General features: G+C 32.2%; 2 protein-coding genes and 1 long non-coding RNA gene across 7 annotated transcripts; 2 read left to right on the top strand and 1 right to left on the bottom strand.

The window, feature by feature from the left end:
- Nucleotides 1-887: 887 nt before the first annotated feature.
- Nucleotides 888-3,934, top strand: LOC114372244. 5 transcript variants are annotated; one of them, XR_003658183.1, is made up of 4 exons: nt 888-1,147; nt 1,273-2,126; nt 2,209-3,522; nt 3,613-3,934. It is a non-coding gene; the product is annotated as an uncharacterized LOC114372244 (long non-coding RNA). The 5 variants fall into 5 exon arrangements; XR_003658182.1 differs by having other exon boundaries at nt 889-1,147; nt 1,601-2,126; XR_003658184.1 differs by having other exon boundaries at nt 889-1,147; nt 1,477-2,126.
- Nucleotides 3,935-5,271: 1,337 nt separating this feature from the next.
- On the top strand, nt 5,272-13,383 carry LOC114369305 (serine/threonine-protein phosphatase 5-like). Its single transcript, XM_028326514.1, has 8 exons — nt 5,272-5,577; nt 6,721-6,814; nt 6,896-6,946; nt 7,055-7,228; nt 10,310-10,489; nt 10,702-10,821; nt 12,173-12,306; nt 12,868-13,383. The coding sequence occupies exons 1-8, from the start codon at nt 5,429-5,431 to the stop codon at nt 12,941-12,943; spliced, it is 978 nt and encodes a 325-aa protein (XP_028182315.1). The 5' UTR covers nt 5,272-5,428; the 3' UTR covers nt 12,944-13,383.
- Nucleotides 13,384-16,383: 3,000 nt separating this feature from the next.
- On the bottom strand, nt 16,384-18,962 carry LOC114370269 (protein IQ-DOMAIN 14-like). The gene is made up of 3 exons (XM_028327568.1): nt 18,297-18,962; nt 17,876-18,100; nt 16,384-17,470 (listed from the first exon to the last, which is right to left on the bottom strand). The coding sequence occupies exons 1-3, from the start codon at nt 18,672-18,674 to the stop codon at nt 16,802-16,804; spliced, it is 1,272 nt and encodes a 423-aa protein (XP_028183369.1). The 5' UTR covers nt 18,675-18,962; the 3' UTR covers nt 16,384-16,801.
- Nucleotides 18,963-24,551: the final 5,589 nt, after the last annotated feature.

Genomic DNA, 24,551 nt, shown 5'->3' with positions numbered 1-24,551 from the left:
TAGATGTGATTAGATTTAAGTTAAGAATCAAATATGTGTTTTCTTCCTTAATTTTTTAAAAATTTATGATTAATCTCAAACTTTTATTTTATCTAATATTTTAATCTTTTACATCTATTTTAAACATTAAGGGATGGCGTGACGTTTGATCCCAAAAGCCAAGATCAAACAAACTAACATGTTCCACCATGACACGATGTTTCTGGGAACTTGCACTTGGTTTATTGGTGTTAGCTCTGCTTATGGAGTTGCGTCCCACACAAACCGCAAAATCCAAGGCCCATTGCCATCTCCCAAACCCTCATCTTTCCTTCACCTTTTCCTACGCTCTCATAGATCACTACAAAAAATATATGATCTGGGCTTTTGTTCTTATATTTTTTTAATTGATTTGATTTTTCTCTTTGATCTTTTAATTTATTCCTCAATGATTTTAAATGTGTATTCTTTATCAGAACTAATTTGCTTATGTAATGCATTTTTCGGGACAATTTGTGATTTATGAAATGGTTTGGATGAAGTTTGATGTTGCATGTTGTTGGTTAAGATGAAGCAATTTGCGGTGACTTTTACCCGAATAAATTATTTAATCTTTCAAAAATACAATGTAGGATTGTAACTAGAAAATAAAATAAAATAATAAATAAAATATTAATTAAATTTTTAATCCTTTAATTTTTCATGAATCCAATTTTTTAATCTCACATAAAATAGTCTCTATTATTAATTTCCTCTCTTAAGTAATTATGTGTCATTTCTGGACATTGCGGACTAGGTAAGTGGTGTCACGTTGCATGTCAACCCATTTGCCACATGTCTTAAAGCTATTGGTTGTGAAAGAGACATTGGTGTGTGTGTGGGAAATTTAACATTGACTGAATGGGTTTGAAGATGTTCACGTTGGAAATTAGGGTTACTATTTTAGAAAACACCAAATTAGTCTTTGTGAGTGGTCCCAAAAAGAAAAAGAGGGAGAAGAATCTTCTCAAACTCGTGATCTGTTGGTGCGAATCGATAGTCACAGACCAAAGGTGAGAGTCTTGTGAATCTGTAGAGAGTGCGATTTTGTTGTCTCTACAAATATTCAATCACTCAAAGGAAACGACACAACGTATTAGACGAAGCTCGACACGAGGAACACATGAAGGTAGGCGAATCTTGCTTTACCCTTTTTGCTTGGCTGGTTGGTGTGAATCGATAGTCACAATCCATGTGTGTTGAGGTTGGTCACTATTGGTTTATTTATTATTTTTTTTTTTTTTACTTTTTTAGGGTTTTCTATAATTGTTAATGAAGGAAATTGCCACTGTTGGTTGTGAGTGACTATGGAGCGGGGCTTTTTAGGATTTTTTTTCTGTAATTATTTTTGTCATTGTTAATTGGGGATTATTTTAATTGCAATTTGTTGTACCTATGTGGAAGTGGAGTTGGTTACTTTTGTCTCATTATTATTGTGTTTGATGTATTGTATGCAAGGATGTCATTCACTGTTGCTTTCTTCCATTTGGGGCATTTTATAAATACACCAAACCTAAAGTATAATGGCCACGGGAAAAATGTATACAAGAATGTAGATGCTGACAAATGGTCCTTTTTTTAGGCTTTAGGCATCGTAAGGAGTGATTTGGGGTACCATGGTGAAGTTCAAATGTGGTGGAAGCTTAAGGAATTGTCCCTTGAAGATGGATTGTTTTACTTTGTGGGTGACAAAGATGCATCATTGTTAAGTGATTGTACTAAACAATACACTCTGTTATGGTCATTCAGTGTTGCACTGACAAAAAAATGCAAAGAAAACACTTGTCAAACGAAGCTGGACAGACTGACCCTTGATGTAGAACCTAGATTTCAAAGATTCTACATGTGTCTTGATGGATGCAAGAAGGCTTTTAAATCTGCATGCAGGCCTTGTTATTGGTCTAGATGGTTGTCATCTTAAGAATAAGTATGGAGGTATCTTTTTAGCAGCTATTGCAACTGACCCAAATGATCAGTATTTGCCACTGGCCTTTGTGGTTGTTGAGTCAGAGAATAAGGAAAGTTGAACATGGTTTATGACTTTATTCTTGAATGACATTGATCATGATCGCAGTCAAAAATGGGTTTTAATATCTGATCAACAAAAGGTATATTTTCCATTACATGTTTTAAATTGTACTTTAAATTGAACTTGACTTACAACTAATTTAATCTTCTCAATTATTGCAGGGACTAGTTCCAACTTTTGAGGAGATGCTTGGGGATAATGAACATTGTTTCTGATTAAGGCATTTATACAATAATTTCAATAAGAGATTTGGAGGAGGCATTGTCATGAGGGATCTAATGATGGGTGCAACAAGAGCTACCTACCATGAAGCATATTTAGAGAAAATGGCTCAACTAAAGGAGATCAATGAAGCTGCACATAAATACTTGGTTGACATTGGTGAACAACATTGGTCCAAGCATGCTTTCAAGACCTATGCAAAGTGTGATGTTCTCATGAACAATCTAAGTGAATCCTTCAATGCTATTATTCTATTGGCTAGGGAAAAACCAATAGTTACTATGCTGGAATGGATTCAAACTTACTGTATGACTAGATTTGCTACTATGAATGAAACAACTCATAAAGTTGAAGGGAAAATAATGCCAATTGCCGAAGCCAAGGAAGAGGCTCGGCAAGGAAGATCAACACAGTGGGAGTTGGTTTGCTTCATTTTCAATAGACAACATATGTGAAGTTACTCACAACTTATTCATTGAAAGGTTTGTTGTTGATTTGAGCAAAACTTCGTGTTCTTGCAACTTTTGGCAGTTGGTGGGAATCCCCTGCAGGCATGCTATAGCTGCAATCAATTACAAAGGAGAGCATGCAGAAGACCATGTTGACAAATATTACCATAGGGATACTTACAAGCTATGTTACAGTCATAGTATTACAACAATCGATGGTAGGAAAAAATGGTCTAAGACTAATGATCCTGACTTATTGCCTCCTAATTACAAACGTGCAGCTGGTAGACCAAAGAAGTTGAGGCGAAGAGAAGTTGATGAAGATTAGAATGACCATAAACTAAGGGGGACAAATACAACCAATTGATGTTGGAGATGCCATAAGCTTGGACATAACAAGAGGACTTGCAAAAATTCCCCCATTCATCCAAATCCAGCAAAGACTCGTGTTGAAGGTGAGGGAGCACCCAGTGAAGAACAACAAAGTCATGTTCAAGTTGGACCAAATGGAACACAAGTGCAAACTGAAGCGAACACCAAAGGTGATAATGGAACACATGAATGGAAATTGATGCAGTGATTAATCTGCTAACACAAGCTAGCCAAACAAATCCAAATAAGGTAAAATCTACACCATTTTGAGTTAGAAGCTATTGTGTATTTCACTTTCATTTTCAGTCTTTAATGGTCCCTTTACACAAAAAATCAAACCTTGTTTCAAAGAAAACTGGTCCTACATCTGCATCTACATCTACAGATAATCCTGGTATTGCAAAGAAAGTGAGTTGTGCAACAACAAAAAAGGTAGGATTTCTTGTGACTTTGCACTTAAAAATACCCAGATTCATAGTGTTACCACATAAAAACTAAACTGATTTTGGTTTGTTTTTGCAGAAAAAAGAGACCTTGAAGAAACCTCACCTGTCTGAACAAAGTGCACAATGTAGCAACACTGTTTCAGGAGAAGACATGGACACTCCGTAGCTTATTGAACTCTTGAAGAGGAAGATGGGGTAGTCTTTTTTAGGATTAAGAATATGTTAGATCTGGGTTTTTTTGGCTGGTCATTTGGAATGTATTTTGATAGCATTTGGTTGTTCTAGATGTTGAGCACATGTTATTGTTTTGAGATGTATACTTTATTATTATTGTCATGACTTCACTGCATGACAACTTTATTTATGATTTACTAGTTTTAAAATTTTACCATTAAAAATTTCAACCACCCACACCAATTCAATAGAATGCCATAATTGCAACACATTTACGTTAATTATTTATAAAGAAAACAAATGCTGTAATTTTAAAAAAACTAATAATTTTTATTTTTTAAAATTAATTAATTATTACAAATATTATGACACATGACATATGAGTTGACATGTCATGTGAAATTATTATCCAGTCAATAATGCCTAAAGATGGCATATTATCACTTAAAAAAAAATTATCGTCATGAATCATTTTGTGTGACGGAAAAATAATGAGGAACTAAAAATTAAAAAAAAAATTGAGGACTAAAAATTGGATTCATTAAAAGTTAAAAGACTAAATTTAATTAATCCTAAAATAAATATCATGTTTAACGTTTAAAATAGACCTAAATAACTAAAATACTAGATAAAATAAAAGTTTGAGGATTAAGATTAATTGCAAAAAATTCAGGGACGAAAGCTATAAATTTAAATAAACTTAAGGAAGAAAAACATACTTTACCCTTTTTTAAGTTTTAATTATTTGAATTGGTAAGTTTAGTTATACTAATTAATTATATATCCATATGTCACAGATTCAACTATGATAAAAAAAAAGTAAGGTCACATGCAAATTAGCTAGACTCCTTATCATTAGGCCAATTAGTGTTTCTCCTAAACATATGAGAATTAATTTATAAATTAATTCACTTCAAATTTAATTTAATTTATAAGGACTAAGATATTATATTCATTTTCTTATCTCACTTTTTTTGTTATTCAATAAAATATTGCTATCGAAAAAATACTAATTAAGAAGAATACGTATTTTGTTTAGTTGATAATATTTGTATACATATGATACTTCTTGAAACCACGTACATATTTCTATATATATCATAATTTTAATTGTGGGTAAAATCCATTTTCTTCTATTTTGCTTGAATTTTGTTTTCAGTTATTTATTTAATTTATTTTCTATTTGTTAATATCATTTTATCCTTATTTTTTGTTGATTAAATTTTATTCATTAAATTGATATTTTTTTAGTCATGATTTTATAATGAATAATTGTTCTCTCTCTCACACACACACATACATACATATATATATATATATATATATATATATATATATATATATCTCAATATAAAGTTTTTAATATAATTTTAGTTTCATATTTATCGAAAATAATGTGGTATTAGCTACTCATGTAATTTAATTTAAAATTGAAAAAACGTATAAATTTAATAAAATAATATTTTAGTAAAAATCGGGAAAAAGGAGATAATTTTTAAGTTTAGTTTGTTTCCCTTTTTAATGGAAAATCAAAGCAAACTAGAGTTGCAAACAACCGTAAATTTAACTTTTTTTTTTATGAAACAAAAGCATCCAGAACTTGAAGTACAAAGGTTTTGGAAGGAACAAACATCTTGGTGGTAAACCCTACAGAGTACAGACATCATTTCAGGAACCAGAATCAGAGATTTAAAGGTTGGAACGAAAATTAATCATCGATGGCAGCAGAGACGAAAGAAGTTTCAGGTTCGGAGATGTCTCTAAAGGATCAGGGCAACGAGTTTTTCAAGTCAGGAAAGTATCTCAAAGCTGCTGCACTCTACACTCAAGCCATCAAGCAAGACCCTTCTAACCCTACTCTCTATAGGTACCCTCCTTTCCTTCAAATTTTTCATTTGGGTGTCATTGTTCACTTCTTTCAGTTGGTGGGTTTCAAATTTTGCTTCTGCATTCTGCTTTTCTGTTTTCTCTCTTGTTTGTTTTGTGTCTTTGTTCTGAAAACTAAATCACAAAAGGGAATCTTCTTTGCTATTCTTATCGTTATTATTTTAATTTAATTAGGTTTTTCAGTTATTGCCAGCTTATGATCAAAGTTTCAGAATTGGATTTTTTTTAATGAAAGGTTTGCATTGTCATGTGTGTTGTTTGGGTTGGAGTTAGATCGATATAACGCTTAAGGCTTAAGATGGTGCACTTAAATAGGAAAAAAAAAATCCCTTTTCATCAAGTTTGATTCTGCTAAGTGTGAAGCCGTGTAGATTAGTAGGCTGGAATATACTGAACTTTATGGTCTTTTTGATATGGTGGAGAGAAAAAAAGTGATAAGATAAAAGTTTGAAGGGAAAGTGGAAGGAAATGAAAGTTTAAATTTTTGTTTCTTGAAGTCAAGATTTTTCTTTATTTTCACTTTCTCCTCCCCCCTCCCCCCAAATGTTAACTGTATTTTCATTCCTCCCATCTGAGCATACCAGCAAGCTCTAATACTGGTTTGGAAAAAAAAATGATAACTAGCGATGAACTAAGTGGCTAAGCTTGTAAATAGAACACATTGCTAAAATATCCTGCCACACATATATAGTTTCTCTTACTGCCTTTGAAGTTTTGAACACACAGTAATTAAGAATTCGGATTATTGGCTAGTGAGAAAATAATTCTGTAGATGCTTATCATGATAGACCGCTCAGGATATTGTGGTATCTTTGAATGGTTAAATATTTCATGGTATCCATTTTTATGCTTAATTTTCATCTGATATCTGTATTTGTTAATTGTCATACACTTCAGTTGAGCTTCTGATCATATCTCATGTTGGATGGCACATTGCTAGAAATAATTACTAATGTAGGTCATTCTAGAAATGTGTTGTGTGGCACTTAGAAGTTATTGACTTGTTCTTTCTTAAGCAAATTAAGCTGTTTGGATCAATGTTTCACATGTGAGATTTGCCACATGCACTCAATGTATAAACATCTTGTCCTGATGTAGTTTCTGTTTATTCATTGTTTGCCAGTAACCGTGCTGCAGCATTACTGCAATTGGATAAGCTTAATAAAGCTCTAGATGATGCAGAGATGACAATCAAATTAAAACCCCAATGGGAAAAGGTAAATGTTTATCTATTAATATTTGGGTGTTCAAACCCTTGTGATACAATTTTCAGTAATGCTTCTTGAATACACTTCCAGGGATATTTCAGGAAGGGAAGCATATTGGAGGCCATGAAACGATATGATGACGTATGTATATAATAGCCTTTTGCTTAAATTTGATCGGAAGCTATTTACTCTGCTATGTTTTGGGATTTTGATCCTACTGTGTCTGCTTGCATGAATATCTGTTTGTAGGCTTTAGCTGCCTTTCAGATAGCATTGCAGTATAACCCGCAAAGTCAAGAAGTAACAAAAAAGATAAAGAAGATAAACCAACTGATGAAAGATAGCAAGCGAGCTCAAGAAGTGGAGAATATGAGATCCAATGTTGACATGGCCAAACATTTAGATACATTCAAAACTGAAATGGTTAGTATACATGTATTCTCATTCTGTTCCTAGGAGTGCTCGACATGTGCTTTTTTGAATTTTCTTTTGAATTAATTATGATATGATGATGAAAGGTTTAGGGAGAAAGAGAAGGGAATAAGTTGTTCATGGAGAGAGACAAAAAGGAGGGAGAAATACAGTAGAAAGGGGGGACAAGTACACAAGGAGGGAGAAACATAAGTTTATGAATGATGTATATTCTTAAATTTAGTCAAAAGTATCAAAATCAGTGCATAGCTATCCTTATGTAGGCTAACCTCAGTTGTCAAAAGAATTATGTATATTCTTAAATTGAGTCAAAAGTATCAAAATCAGTGCATATCTATCCTTATGTAGGCTAACCTCATAGTTATCAATCTCAAATAATAGTGCAGAGTGGCTGACCCTAAAACTGCTATAGTGGGATAACCTGTAGTGGCCACTTTTATGAAGATTTTTAAGTACAAATTAAATATTTTATATTACACTTATAAAAGTGCTAAATAAATGCTCATTTTTTTAAAATTATCCAAAATTTGAGGCATATTCATAATTAGTATCTAAAAGTTTTAGTCTTATGCTAAATACACAAATCAATAAATTGATAGTGAAAGTCAAGGAATCAAATAAGTAATGCATTTATGGCTTAAAGTAAAGTAGTAAAATCGATACAAAAAGTCAGAGACAAAAACAAGAACTTAAATAAAAACCTAAGGTCACTGCCACCAAGCAAAGGACAAAGGCAAGATCTTTGTGAGAAAGAAATACCTGTGTGAAAACTGAGTCATGCTATTGAGAACTTGCAGAACAGAGTAAGTGCACAATAGAGCAATGGGTTGCAGAGCTTGGCCTGAACAATGCTGGCAAGCTGTGGGTTGGAGGGATTGCATCAAAACAGAGAAGGTTGTGGCTGCGACAACATAGAAAGGAGGGATAAAATGGGTTTTAGCTGCTGTTCACAGTCATTGCCACAAAACCCACAAATGGCTGTGATTTCTGGCACAGTAGCGGGCCTAACATCTGAGAAGCCAAAACACTACCAAATATTGTGTGCTGTTAACAGCTATGGCTAATGCGTCTTGATAACCAATCAATCCAATATAAACTCCAAATAACCTAAATTTATGAACATCAAAATGATTAATCAATAAATACCAATATATATGTAATATTGTTAGATCTTCTGAGATATTAGCATGCTTTGTTGCAATATTCATGATCTATGTATGCTTTTTTGCCTTTTCCCCCTTCAAGTCCTTACTTTGTTGTCCTTTTTCCCTTGAGGATTTCTTATACTCTACTTCTGTATCTTTCTCTTTTTTCCTAATAAATTCTTTGTTTATCAATAAAAAGGGGGCCAACTGGTGGTGTTGGAAGAAACATCAATTAATAGCTTTGGATTTTAAACTTCCTCATGAGTACGAAATCAAAGTGAAGCATGACAAATGTTGGTTAAACTTCAATAGGTTTCACATCAACATTAATAGTATTTTTGCCTCTTCAAGTGGTTGTGTGTTTATGCTAATATTGACCTATCAACCAAAATGGATGATCAAGAGTAAAATAATTGAAAAGGAATAACGCAGAAAAACACAAGGATGGTTGAATCAAGTTTTTCTCCTCTTTAATACTATTTCAAATAAGAGCAATCAAGACAAAAAACCTTTCGCAAAGCAGCATTTAGACAAGCATTTGTTTAGGCAGACTATTGGTTTATCTTCATAATAGATATCTTGAAAAGGATTTTTTGAAAAAAGATTTTCTTTTAACAAAATCTCATATCAAGTCTCCAATGAGTGTTAGTAAGAGCATACAGAGAGAAGGTGATGGATACACGATAATTTATACTGGTTCATCTCATAAACCCAGGGCTACATCTAGTCCTTAACCAAAAGGCTAAGATTTTCACTATCTCTTTAAACTGTTTTATACTCTTAGTGTTTCACTGCCAAATTATTCTTTTACCAGCCTCTGCTAGTTTTTTTATCAGTAAATGTTAGCAGTTAATATGTTATGTTAGTAGGGGGATTTGAACCCATGACCTCCTTATCACTCCAATCCTTAAGCCCCTCCCCCTAACCACCAAACTACCTTTTGATTCCCACCAGCCTCTCTTAACTAATTCCCAAGTATTTTTTTTCTACAAGTCTCTTTGCAGGAAAGCTATTTTGGGAAGTATCTTTGATTGTGCAGCTAAAATCTCTGCTCTTGTAGCCTTCTCATGTAAAATAGGAAGTATCTTTCTTTGGGAAATTGGGAGTCCATTTGGCATACTCAGTTTTGTGATAAGGACACATCTTTCAAGAGAATTTGACTTTCTTTAAGGTACAGTTGTCAAAGTCCTAAAATGTCCTTGATATTTTCTAAGACATTTCAAAACATCAGAAACTTGTGTATCTATGAGATGCTTGCTTATATTGACACTTAGATACACTGATTCTTTTGGTTTTATGAGACACTTGAAATTCTACAAACTTAATACACTTGTTAGATTTTTGCAAAAATTCATTCAAGTCCTAATGTTTTGTTATTCATTGAATCTTTGGGGTGTCAACCATCTTGGTTCAGAATAATTTTTAATACACATGTTTGTATGACCAAAGTTAACTCTTCATACACTCACTTGATATGCCCCCATATAGGATCTTCCATCTTTTGTTATGATCTCACATTTTACCTTTTATGTTTCTATCTTCCATGTCTGAACCAAGATGGGATTTACAATTTTGACATCCATGGTGCTGCCAGTCATTTATATGACAATAAGCTGTAGGATATCAACACATTCAAAATTGAACAATGCATTTATTCATCCAAGTTCAACTGAATCAACAACAAAGACTCCAATTCTCAAAAGCAGAGAAAAACACCTGAAAAATGAACCAAGAACATTGGAAATATTTCTCTTTCCTTCTTTTTGTATCTTGGTTACTGAGATGTTTTATTTTACTGTTTCCTTTAACTTTTGATTCCTTGTTATTGATATTTATATAAGGTTGTTAAAGAATTCATTTTTTCATATAATCATGCATCATTTTAAAAAATTTCCATGTGAGGATTAAAATGATCTCCTCCGTACAGTCCGGGAAGTATGGATTAGAAGAAGGCTGGAAAGATTTGTTCTCATTCCTTGTTGAGACTATGGAGACAGCTGTAAAATCATGGCACAAAACTTCTTCAGTGGATGCTAGAGTTTACTTTCTTCTTGATAAGGAAAAGACAGACACCGATAAGTATGCCCCAGTTGTGAATATTGATAAGGTATGCATTTTCTTGTTTCATGTTAAATCTTTGTACAATTATCATTGTGGTTTCCTTGCTTTTTGTGCTTGGATATCTGATTTATGAACTTTATGCTTAATATTCATGCTTATTTAACTGCTTTGCTGTTTGCATATGATTATCAACTCAAAAAGTTCCCTATATGGTATTCTGAGTTTTAATCTTTTTATTTTTCTCATCTTCTTGGCCAGGCCTTTGAATCACCACATACACATGGCAACTGCTTTGCATTTCTTAGGCAGTATGCTGAGGAGTCTTTCTCCAAAGCAGCCTGCTTGGTGACTCCGAAGAACATCATTGCTTATCCACAGGTAACTTGATTTCTTAATGCATTGAGGATTGAAACTTCCACATCAGAAAATGTAGATGGTTAAGAAAATGAACAGTTAAATGGGAAATTTTATTACGAGGTTTAGGGGTACTTTTGAGGCATATGATATCACATCTTCAACTAGGAAAGTGAAGAGAAATGATATTTGTACACCTAGGGTGCAAGGCGTGTGAAATTTGGATGTACAAAAATGTTTAAGCTGATCAGTTATCACTTTAGGTGGGCTCTGTATGAGAGTATATAATTCAGATGCTTTCATTTCCATTGGTGTGTTGTGAATTCCGTGGAGTAGCAGCACTATACAACAACAACAACAACAACGCCTTATCCCACTAGGTGGGGTCGGCTACATGGATCAACTTCCGCCATAATGTTCTATCAAGTACCATACTTCTATCCAAACCATTAATTTCGAGATCCTTTTTGATAACCTCTCTTATAGTCTTTTTGGGTCTTCCTCTGCCTCGAATTGTTTGTCTTCTCTCCATCTGGTCTACTCTCCTCACTACAGAGTCTACCGGTCTTCTCTCTACATGCCCAAACCACCTAAGTCTATTTTCCACCATCTTCTCTACAATAGGCGCTACTCCAACCCTCTCTCTAATAGCTTCATTTCTAATTTTATCCTGTCGAGTCTTACCACACATCCACCGCAACATCCTCATCTCCGCTACACCTACTTTATTCTCATGTTGACTCTTGACCGCCCAACATTCTGTTCCGACATGGAGTAGTGTTAGGCTTTCGACAGCCAACGTTAAACTTTGTCGAATCTCTATGACATGGAGTAGCAGCACTATGAGAAAAGAAAATAGTAAGAGGTCTGTAGCATCATTCTTTTAGTTAAAATATTGTGGTATTTGATATCATTTAAGTTTTTTTATACACTACATACTCCAGACATGGCTACACGGCGATGGTAAAAGATGGACTGAAGGGAAATGTTTCCCATCCGAATGGCTTATATTTACTTTTGTACTTCGACAAAATAGATCTTTGTAACGAAAAGAAGATTGTCAAATACTTTTTAAGCCTGAGCTGGTGGTCTCAGTAGGAAAAAGGGGTTTTGGTTGCTGATCAGCTCATTACATCAATGATGATGATGCAGTAACTCTAACTCATAAAGGGCTCTTGGTTTAAAAATGCAAAAGTGGTAACAGTAAAGCTATCTGATCAATGTTCATTTTCAACAGATCAGGTTACAACCTCAAAATTCCATGTTTTTTTTAGGTTAATTGTGAGGCTCAGATTGCCTGCTTTTCTACTCATTCTGTTAGAATTGCGAATTCTGAATGTCAGCAGAATCTATTAATGACATTCTATGCCTGCAGGTCTGGAAGGGCCAAGGACCAAGAAAGTGGAAACATGCACAAAGTGATGGTTTCTTTGTTCAATTTGAGTCTCCTTCCCTGCGAAAGCTGTGGTTTATACCAAGTTCGAATGAAAAGGGGCAGACATTATGCAGGTTTCTCTCCCACTATCTCTCGCACACACCTATTTACTGCATAGTTTTGTAATTTAAGGAGGCCGCAGGGTGATAATTGCAAGGATTGATTGTTCTTTTAAGAAAAACGAGGATACACACTTATAATAATGGTTTATATAATATTAGCTTTTTTATCCTTTCTTATATCCACTAGGGTGATAGGCTGGTTTTGTTAATCTAATTTCTCTGCAGAATTATTAATATGAAAACTTTGCTATTGCATACGTTAATCTTGTGATATCAGGCATTCCTTGTACTCAAAGTTTGGTTATATAGACTTACGTAGTGTTTGACTTAGCTTATCTTAGGCTTCTTTTCTCAAAAGAAGTTGTTGAGAAATAGAGCTTTTAAAAATGTATCTTTTTTTCAATGAAGAAAACTTTGAAAAAAGGAGCTTTGTCTTGAGAGCTTTTGACTTCTCCATTTCCTTCTTCACTTAAAATCCCTTGATCTATAAACACAATCTCAGAAATTATCCAAGAAATTTTAACTTAAAAGTAACTTTTAAGTTTAAAAACTTTTTGTGTTTGCTATGTTCAGGGATCCAGAGGTTTTGGACATTGGTGCTCATGAAGTTCTTCCCCGGTTATTCAAAGAAAATCTGCCCCATTCTTAGTGTACTACTTCATTAGTACGTGGTGTATTTCTTAAGGTAAAAATGTCAGGCTCACACGAAGGTTTGCATGTTCAACGAATACAGACACAATATGGTGCCGATGTTTTGTCGTCTTCTTAGGATGTGAAAAATGCTGGCAAAAAGGATGTGTGCTTCATAATTTTGTTAGATCCGTATATTTATTTATTAAATTATTTTAAATCATCCAAGCCATCGAGGAGTTGCATTTTGGTATTATTTTATTGTGTTTGCTCTTCTGTTCTTGAGGTTTGGAGACCTTGGCCTTTAGTTTGTTTATTTGAGATGTGACACTTTTATGTTGCCAAGGCAAAGTATTCAAGTAGTTAGCATAGATATTTTATCTGTTTTTTTTTGTGGTTCAGATATGAATATTGAATTTGGCTGTTAATGTTCATTTTGATCAATTTATTTTTGTATCCTCTCGTTTGTATATGGCAAGAATTTTCTGATGATGTTTGGTGAAACTAAGAATTGGTCAATGAGCTTTTGTTCTCTAATGATCAGGCAAGAGTTGCAGAAGAAATTCAAGAAGCTTAGGACCGATGGTTGGTTGAGTTGAGTAGTTTAACGCACAGGTTATGCCAAGGGGCTTGCCATTTTAACACCCTAAATCAAGGTTGTCAAACATGAGTCTTTGTAAACTCGGGGTGCTTATATAAACACAATTTGGAGACATGTTTGCCTTAAATAAAAATAGGAAAATGGGGTTAATTAAATTTTTAGTAGCTTAATTTTTTAGATTTCAATTTTTAGTCCTTTAAAAGTTTTTTTAAACATATTTTAGTACTCTGTTAATTTTTTCATCAATACTTTTAGTCTCTTAGTTTTTTTTTTTTCATTTTTAGTCTCTCATTAATTTTTATTGTTCAAGTTAGTCATTGTTTCATCCATTTTTAGTTCTCATTATTTTATTTATTTTGAACAATAAAAATAAATGAAGGTGCAAAATTTTTTTGAGGGACAAAATGTTTGAGAAATTAATAAAAGACTAAAAGTTGTCAAATAAATTTTGAGAGACTAAAAATTTAACTAATCCTAAAAAAAGTGTACTAAAGTATCAAATCACAATAATAAAGTGTGATAGTATATCAGTCCAAAATAAAATCAAACTAAATAAATGATTAAATTCATAAAAAAAACATAAATAACTAAATCGAAAGCAGTCACTATGGAGTTGGTGGAGAGCAAATATTGTATTTGATTGCAAACTTGCTAACCATTTCTTGACTGGAGTTTATGCGAGTTTGAGTTTAATGACCTGAGTCTATTTGAAAAAGAGTTTGATAACGAGTTAACTTGATTTATCTATTTAGTTTAACAACCATATTCTGAATTAATTTCTTTAACCATTGAATTTAAAAACGATCATAGGATTCTGTTTACCATGAATTATGATGAAGGATAAAATAATCACTAAGTCAAGAGAAAAATATTTGTGTATTGTATTTCAATATGATAATGCATGATAAAAAAAAGTTCTAATTTTACCCATATAAATTAAGTTAATTTAGGTGCCTGCGAAATAATTGATAAACATATTTGGCTCATGTTTGGATTGATTTGGAAACAATAGAAAAAGTAAGATGACATGAGTGCAAAATTTGGTCATGATATGATAACTGACATAGAGGAATGCTTGTAATTTATTTATCAACACCCAAATTTGCGTCATTTATTTGGTATTAAATGAGCTCCCAGTAAAAGTGGATCATGTTCTTGACTTCTGATTACAAGAGAACAATTACTTAGGCTACTAAGTCTATATATGTCAAGAAATCAAATGAAAATATTAGTGGTACGTGCAAAAGAGGAAATGAAAGCAGTAGGAGAATTATCAGAGGTGCAAGAAATTGGTACAAGTTGCTCACCTTTAAACTAAATTGCATTCTATTGTAAATTTTCTCATTCTGGTCTTTGCGATATTTGTTAATTGTCTCAAACACTGTGAAGTTGAAAACAGAACTCATGCACACACAATCACCATGTAATTCTATGTCAAGAGTAAAATATTCTGTAAGACAATTGGAACACTATTGGATACATACGTTGCAAACATAGGACTTTTGATGGTAAGTTGTTTTGGTGTATAAATTTGATGGCATGTTGATGTTAAATAATTTTTTATATCTGGGGAATCAAAATAGTGACACCATTTCTGAAAAAGTGTACTTAGAAGTAGGTACTTAAATAGTATATACGTGTCTCTAAAAAAAAGTATATACGTGAGGTAATTTTTCATTGAAAATAAAAATTTAAATAATGGAAATAGTTTGATGCATTTAATTAGAATATTTTTGATATAAAATTCCAGAAACATATAATTTTATCTCATGAATATTTTATGCAGTTGTCCGTTTATTCTTAGAAAAAAAAATTATTTAGAGGGAAAAAAACTTATTTATTAGCCTAGTTAAATTACATTTTATTAATCGAATGATAATGTACCAAAAAAAATCTGGATGTTGAATGATTGGTTCATTGTTGAGTATAATTGTTAGCATCAATTCACTTGATGTTTATTTTATTATCTATTTTATGTGTTTGTTCATTTATTTGATATTAATTTTTAAATTGTTTACTAAATTTGGGTGACGAATAAAAATATATGTACATATCTCTTTATTCTAACAAATTAATTTGTTGTAATAATTTATTTATTTAAAAGATGTTTGTTTTAAATTATATTTTCATTGTATTTAGTGAGGTTGACCTAGTGATGAGAATGAGTTGAGATATTATATATGAAATCATAGCCGACATCGTGCATAGAAAAATATTTACACTGAAAAAAAAAACAAATTTTCTTTATTGATTCCAGCATGAGAATTTGACATCATGAATATTTTCACAATTTTAAAAATATGCATTATTGTTTTATCATAAACAAAAAGGATTAAGTCAAGCAGGTAGTTTTGTTAATCCTACATGGATAAACCACCAAACACATAGATCATATGACGTGGAGGTGTGCAGTTATTCTAGTTTAACCTAGAGATTTCATAAGAAGAGATGCCCTTATGAATTTTTTGTAACCATTTAATGAGTGTATCTCTCTCCTTAGAAAGATTTTCAGTGCTGGGATAGACTTTGATATTAGACTTTGATATTATCTTACAAAGTGGGTCTAACTCATATAGTGAACAACATCTGTTTAGCATAAAACATTAAAACTTCTATGTGCACAAGAGGAGAAAAACATATGTATGCACCAAAAGAAGTAATGCAAAGTTATCGTTCAAAAGAGTGACGAGTCAAATTATCATGCAAAAACGATGTTACATCTCTTAAATTTTACTTATCAAATTTTAATACGACTTGTGTTACTGTCTTACAGCTTTGCCAACACCTATAGAAGCCTATATCTTTGTAATAATATAATAATTGCTGTTAGGAATTAGTATCCCACTTTGTAAAAATTATACACATTCAAAAACTGTTATATTGCTTTCTCATAGTGTAATCCATGAGACAACAAATACAAGAAGAAGCTCTTCTAATTTTGGACTTGAATCAAAATCCCTTGCAAGCTAGGACTCTGAATTTGTAAATACAGAGTTTGTTATATGTTTTGAAGTCTAAAAAGTGAAGAAACTCTGAATTTTTGTACCCTTTTTGTTGTAGTGAGAAGTCCATGAGGCTGCAGCCAAAACAAGCAATAATAAAAGCTTATCACTTATCAGATCAAATAGTATTACCAAACTAAGTGACATACATGACTTGGCCTTTATTCAATGAGAACTATACATGATTTTTTGTGTTGCACTATCATTCAATTTTATGGTGAGAACATGTCACATGAGAATAGAATGGTAAGTAGCCGTACTGACATCGTGATGATCATGTGAAGTAATTAGAGTTTGTGTTTGTGATCACTGTACTTGTAGAGCCACACTCACTGACTATGGACCTGTCAAGCTTTATTGAGCATGGATATTGGTAGTTTTGGGCAGTGAAACCAACATGTGAAGATGACCTTTGCATCCTCACTGGCCTTGGGACATTTCTTCCTTCCACTGAAGCTCTTCTTCGGCTTGGCTGCCTCTCGTTCGAATCTGGCCTTGACTTTGGTGCACTCTGTGATCTGGCTTTGGCCCTCGACGATTCCGTGTTCGCCATGTAGTTTGGAAACAAAGGGTAGTCATAGGACATGGGTTCTGTGTATGCTGGTTTAGGGAATGCAAATGGAGCCTTTGTAATTTTATTATCCACTCTTGACACTTCTTCTGAGTAGTAATAGGGACTGCTTTGTGCTGTGCTGAATGAACACTCCTCAAAATGACCATTGCATGCTCTTGGACTCAATTCTGTCAGTGTTGATGGTGCAGGTGATGATGCATTGTACTTTTCCTCCTTTGAGTATGAACCGTTTGATGAGTAATATGCAGAAAATCTATGATCAGAAGGCTCGCGATTCGCAGCGCTGTTTCTTCCTCTTGAGTTGCCTTTGGATTCACAAACAGCCATCTCCACAATCTTGGCATTCTCTTCCAAACCACTGTCCATTTCCTAGATGAAAAAAAAAAAAAAACACATTCTATATCAATGAATAGAAGAACTTATTGTTATTTCCCCTCTTTTCCTTTTGTTTGGCCAAAGTAAGTTATTTTAGTTTTCAGATTCAACAAAATGTCTTGTCTCCTGAATAGTGCCAAGTATGTATCTTTTCATTTTAGAATGTGTCTTCATAGTTCATATTGACAAAATGCTTCACCAATTAATTCAAATGAAAATTTATCATTTTCTTTCTACCTTTGGCTGATATTTGAAAAGATCCATGCTTATCATTCATTCCTTAGATAATTCACCATCCTCTATATACACATCAAATCAGAAAATTTCCATGTAAAATTTGGACTATCATTCCACAATTTGAAAGGTAGTTAGTTGGCAGGAGTTAATTATTGAACTCACATTATGCATAAGCATGAAGAAGTTTTCCTCAGTGGTTATTCTGTAGGGTGATAGGTTTTGATCTTCTGACACCATCCGCGCCCTCTGAGCACGAGCCCTGGCTTGTGCTATGACCAAAGCCTGAATGCATCTCAGTGTCTCCCTGGCCTGTTTTCTCACCAAGTGACCCCTCACCAATGCCTGCAACTTCACTAGTCCTCTGAGAGCATACAGTGCCTTTCTTGCCTATTACAGAAACATTCAAATATTAATCGCTCACACATATCAGAGCTAGTATTAGTATTCCAGTCACACACACAAAGTCCAATATTTTCATATTTTTTTTGCTTTTCACTTTGTTTCTTGTATTTTGAAGTCTACAAAAAAAAAAGTGAAAACAGAAAACTTTTTCTCAAACCAAACGGTCTCAGATGTCACGTACCAAGTAGGACCGAAACACCGATTGAATTTTAATAGCTGCAGCCTCTTCAGAACATCTTGTTGACAACCCATTGGAATCAGGATCATGCTCCCTTTGATCATTCTCAGCATTTTGCACTGTGACTGAAGAAGCAATGACACCAGATTCTGCAAGATTCAGTTCCCTGGAAGCTGGTGATCTCCTGAAACTCCACCTTCTTTTCTCCTTGGTGGTTGTTGTTGTTGAAACTGGTGTGGTTGGATTTTCTGTTTCTGTTGTGCTTGTGATGCCATTCAACAAACACATGTTGGTGCCACATTTTTCCTTTTCCTTCTCTTTCTCTCTGTCTGATCTCTTCCCTGTCAACAAGCTCCTGAGCCATTTCCCTGTCCTCCCCATCTCTTTCAACAACTCCCAAGAAAGTAACAAAACCAAATATGAGATTTCTTCATATCTGCTTTATTTTTTATTTTTTTTTTATAATTGCTTTCAATACTATGGTCCCCATCCCATGCTAAGTTTAGCTGAGCATTTTCACAGCCCCTCTACTTATCTTATTGGTTATTTTCATTACTAACTATCACTTTCAGAGCATGTTTGGGTCCCTGTGCCATGTAATTAGGTAACTCCTCTGCTTGTATAAGTTGAAGCATAGAAGCAGCTTCCAATGATAAGTCAATTGCCAAGTCCTTGAACACTAGTGATACACATCCATTGAAAATGTATAGATAGATAGATAAATATATAGAATTATAGATACATAAATCAGGGATGTGTAAGATTTTAGCACTCACAACATTTAATATTTTTTTTATTGAATAACTTATTCTAAAATTAGCTCACTACAGATAGATACAAAAATAGGATATATGTAGTGAGGTAGACATTTTTTATGGGAGAAATAAATATAAATTATTAGATACGATAATAAATGGTGAAGATTAAAACTAAATAGAGTTTTTTTTTTATAAAAAAATTCGTATTGATTTTTAACTGTTTACTTGACTATTCATGCTTAATTGTATATATGAATTCAATTTACTCTTTAGAATGTTATGACATTGGTAAATGACATTATTTTTTAAACTTGTATTATATATATGAAACATTGGTTTTAACTTTTACCTATGTTAAAAAAGAATTAGAATGTTATGACATAATTGATAAATGACCTTGTTTTTTAAATTTATGTTAGAATGCATATAAAAAATTATATATTAAGAGATATTAGTTTCTTAAATAAATCTAAATATATTAAGAGATTAGTTTTTAACCGTGATCCAATGTTATTTTTTTTACGCTTCAATGCTTCATATAAAAAAATGACTTTCACACTAGTAATAACATTTAATACATTAGATTTTGGGTTTCCATGGTTGTCGCCAAAGGTCAAAAGCACACTTCCATGGTTGCCAAGTGTGTTTTGTTGATTTCTATTGTCGGGGTTGGATCAGAAACCATGTGAAAAGTAGTTGCAGGTCCATGATGAACTATTGAAAATTAAAAGTCCTAGTGCGACCGGATTCCACTAATTATAAGCGGTTTTTTTAGGGTTAATGCAGATTTTCACGTGCCAATACTTTGTCCATGAAGTTAAAAACATGATTGAGTTTGTGTTGATCAACGAATAAAATTGATTTTATATAATTATTTCTAAATAAAATTGATTTTGAAATGACTTAATTTATGTTTTAATGTTAAGAAATATTAACGATATTCTCTCTAAAATACTTTCTGTGTTATTAGTTGAAATTAAAGACGAACCATCCTGAAAAATCAGAATTCAGTATTTATAGTTGAAAAAAAAGAAGAAAGAATCGTGCCCCCTCTGCATAGAATAGGAATACTGTCTTTATGGTATTTGAGGCATTCACGTAATATAATGGCCAGAATGCAAAATATATTTGTAACTTTAAGTAAAATTTGAATCAACATATTAATTACTACCATTGGTATTTAATATTTATAAAATTGTTAGCACCGCTTTGAGAAGGACCAGTGTTAGTACAAATGTTTTATAAATGCTTTGCAATTTTTAATGTATAGTTGGTATTTTGTATTGACTCCTTAGATAACTTTTTTCAATATTTATTTGTGATGATGTTTGAAAAATAATAATTAAATTGTTAATGTATGACAACTTAAACAATTGTTTTTATTCTTTAAAAGAAATCAATAGTTTTGATCCATCTCAGCCTACTCATATGCCACAAGCTTTGGATTGATGTTTCACCCCGGGATTCTAACTTCTAAGCTTGATGAGCAACATTAAAATGTAGAACTCAGTAGAAGAATTCATCAAAGAATAAATGAATCCTATTATTTATTTATTTGAAAATGGAAAAAAGAATTTTATTAAGACAAAAGTAATTAGAAATAAGCACAAGATGTATAAATGAATGCTATTAATATAGAGTGATCATGGATTACATCCATACATATATATATATATAGAGAGAGAGAGATACTTTGACTATTTAATTATGTTGAAAAGAAGGTTATAAAGACATTTGTTACACAAAAATTACAAAAGAGTATATCAAATAAAAAAACTAAAGAATATCATGATCTTGAAGAAAAAAATAGTCATTGTTGTTAAATCCACCCCCCCCCCCCCGAATTTTTTCTGGTTGCGTCCCTTTTTGATGAATTTTACTTTTTATTAAGTGATAGAAAAAGAGTATTGTTAACATTTCTCTTAAATATTTTTGTTCTAAATGCAAGCTAGTAATAAAATTTCATAAAACATTTTATGTAATATAAAAATTATTTAAATTTGTTTCAATTTAAAATCAATTTGTCAACGTCAAATTAAATTTGGGAAAAATAATTTAATATTGTTTTAGATGGTATTTGAATGTGATTTTAGAGAATCAAAATACATTGAATCATGTGTTTATTTTTTTTTCACCACTTGATTCTGCTTAACCCAGGGTTGTCCTGATGTACCAAGGCATTGTGAATAAGGGTGCATGGATGCAAGAGCTTTTTCATGGTCTCTGTTGAGCAGAATGTGTTACAAGTTTCCTGGGACATTGCTTAATGACCATAGAGAACTATGAGTTTCACTATATGTTATTTCCTTTTTAAACTACTTCAAGGGGCTAATACTTTCTGTTGTCAACGCCCCTTGAATATTTTAATATTTCACATTTAATGTATGTTTGGTTTTCGTTAGGGAGCCTCCCAACAGTTGAATTCAAAGTTTTGAATTTCTATTTTTTATAAAATGTATATAAGAATATTTTTTTATTCAACCTTACGTTAAATCAAAGACACTTTTAGAAAATGTGAAGAAAAAATTTTCAATTTTAAATTTATTCTCCCCTATCCCCTTAAGATGAAACTCTAGACTTCGCCTTTGTTGGCTCCCAAATACCCATAAAAAATACTAAGGTGCAAGTGATTTTGTCAACATAGAGTTCAATTAACTTATGTTACAATTTCAATTTATGCTAGTATCCACGAGTGAGGGCCACCATCAGCACCAAAGTTTTTAAATAGCCAGACTAATTAGTTTAGGTGATGACCAAAAAAGCATTGATATTATTTTCCAAAAAGAAAAATCTACGAATACTAAATGCACCATCATCATGCACTTTAACTCCGTTGAATCTAAAGTACATTCAAGACAAAGAAAAAGATAACATTTCGATCGGTTGCAATGAATGCATTTTTTTTCAACTTTTAGAAAATGATATTAGATCATAATAGTAAGTGTTAAATATACTTTTATTTTAGTCTGTATAAATAGGATACTTTTTTTTATCTTTAATACCTAAAAAATAAATCTTCTTATTTTTTTTTTTCTATCATTCACTTATAGAAATGTGTCAAATGTGGTTCTTGTTCTTTTAGAAAAATTGTCGTCTTTTGATCCATCTTTTATGAAAATAATGATCATATATGACATTTTTATGAATAAGAGATAAAAAAGATTATTTTTTTGAGAGATTAAAAATAAGCATGATCCTATTTATAATAAGGACTAAAAATATATTTAATTTTATAATAAATTGAAAACTTTTGCATAGAGTACAGAGATGACGCATTGCTAAATGATTTGGCCTTCTATGTTAGCTTACCTCATGTGACGGTTATTTAAACCATTTACTGTAAAAATAACGGTTAGATTTTATATAGACCCACCTTTTGTATTATGTTGCAATGCATAAAAGAAGTTGAAATTACAGTCTGTGAGGAATAAAATGCATGCACATAATGTGCTACACAAAAGGACAAGTTTGTTGAAGCATCAATGGTTGTTTATACATGGCTATCAATTTAAATAGAAATAGGGCCCATCAAGCCTATAATGGAGTTGTGATTTGTGTTGTTATATGAATGATCTCTTTGCTTAAACAAACAATCAGTTGGCAATCACATGGCATGTTTTATGTTTAATAAGCTCCCCATTAGACTAGCTATTCCATTGAGGAAACAAAACTTTGGGATTTGGCCCATTAACTTCCCTTATTCTCTATTTAATCAGCTTTTTTTGCTAGATATTATCACCAAGCAAATTCCCCTCTATTGGTAATTCTTACATGTTGTGAAGGGTCACATGTATCATTCCAGTGCATGTGTGAAATTTCTTAGCCTCACGTGGTTACTTCACTAGCTAGGGAGGATATATATATATCCTCACTACGACCATTCCTCTACGACTCTATCTATATAGCAATGTAAATTTTGTCTCCTCAAAAATTTCAAACTTGTGATTTGGACATATCTATTGTATCCAACTCCTGTGAACATGCTTATTTGTCTGCATTTGAAGGTAGCATGAAATGTTGGTATTGGAGGATCTAATTTAGAGAGAAGAGTAAGTGCAAGCATGTTTGTACATCCAAAACGGATTTGGGCCTTGTACATCCATGATGTTATGATACTATTGCTAAGTCAAGGGTTAGGGTGCCATAAATGGACCATAAAAAGAGGTCAATAAGCTTTAGCCTCTATATCGATACCATACCTTGACAAAAAAGAAAAATGATTATAGACTATTTATTTAGACCAAAAGAAAAAAAAAAGATGGTTGATTAAAAATTTAAAGGCTAAAATCTCAACTTTATAATTTATTTTAGATGTATATGTATCTTATTATAATTTTAATCGTTTACATCACTGATTATTATTATTATTATTATTATTATTATTATTATTATTATTATTATTATTATTATTATTATTATTACTATTATTATTATTTTCTAAATTGCATTCAATAACTTAGGTGAGTCAAATTGGGCCCAAATGTCTTACAGTCTTGTCCCAAATTGGTGGATTTAAAGAAATTTTGAAATAACCTAAAATAAGAATTTATCTTAATTATAATTATACCATGAATTTGATTTTAGGGTATTTTCCAAAAAAATTCTACTAACCACCCCTTTCATTATGAAAAGGATTATCTAACTAGAATGTATCCGAATTATCCTTTTCATAGTAAAAGAGAATGTTGACAAAAGTTTTTTGAGGTGCTTGAAATTTTAGCCTTAATTTTTAATAAATGTTCCTACCAAAATAGTTCTTAAGTTGGTCCATAATCTAGACTAGCAATTCATTATAAACATAAATCAAGTTACTTAATTATAATTAAACTTAAATTTTAAAAATTAACTTTAACCAAACTCTACTTTTCAATTATAATCCGAACACACACTAGTTCTTCTCATATATTCTATGATACTATAGAGAATACCAAAGTTACGAACCTTGAATACAACATCGATTCTCTGGCCATGGAGCTTACCAATGAGGAGTTGGCAGAAATTTCTAAAGAATTTGAAAACAAGCATTCTTTTGATAATTATTTAAAGAGAACTAGCAACACATTTTTTACATACAATCTCTTCTATTGACTGAAATTTATTAAAGAGAATTGCACAAGTATTTATCAAACTAAAAGGCAAGTCTAAACAGAACTCAAGTTAACACTTCCCCAGCATAATCGTATGATACTTAGCTGCAGAAACGAGTATAACAATATAAACTGTGATTCACAATTGTCACAAAAAGATGACAATGATATATCCCCTCCATTACTTATCCAAAAAAGTATGTAACTATTGCTAAAACACCATCTTGTTAAATGCCTTTACATGGAAAATTTCCTAACATGACAAGTTAATTCATTTCTGGAATCCATACCATGAGATCAATGATATTTTCATATTAGTGATATGAGTGTAGCGTACAATGATTTTGAAGACTATATATAATTCCTTTGCAAGAACCCACCATGTATACATTTAGGAGCTTCTATATGTTAGG

Source organism: Glycine soja, chromosome 10 (genome assembly GCF_004193775.1).
Source record: "Glycine soja cultivar W05 chromosome 10, ASM419377v2, whole genome shotgun sequence".
NCBI lineage: Eukaryota > Viridiplantae > Streptophyta > Magnoliopsida > Fabales > Fabaceae > Glycine > Glycine soja.
Note: the sequence above shows the minus strand (reverse complement) of the source record. Positions and strands in the feature narration are given on the sequence as shown.

Bases quoted from the DNA above. Each gene is read 5' to 3' on its own strand.
- LOC114369305 (XM_028326514.1), top strand. From the start codon at position 5,429: ATGGCAGCAGAGACGAAAGAAGTTTCAGGTTCGGAGATGTCTCTAAAG. The intron at 5,578-6,720 runs GTACCCTCCTTT...ATTGTTTGCCAG, and splicing joins TCTAACCCTACTCTCTATAG to TAACCGTGCTGCAGCATTAC. The intron at 6,815-6,895 runs GTAAATGTTTAT...ATACACTTCCAG, and splicing joins TAAAACCCCAATGGGAAAAG to GGATATTTCAGGAAGGGAAG.
- LOC114370269 (XM_028327568.1), bottom strand. From the start codon at position 18,674: ATGGGGAGGACAGGGAAATGGCTCAGGAGCTTGTTGACAGGGAAGAGA. The intron at 18,101-18,296 runs GTACGTGACATC...TTTCTGTAATAG, and splicing joins CGGTGTTTCGGTCCTACTTG to GCAAGAAAGGCACTGTATGC. The intron at 17,471-17,875 runs GTGAGTTCAATA...TTTTTCATCTAG, and splicing joins TCTTCATGCTTATGCATAAT to GAAATGGACAGTGGTTTGGA.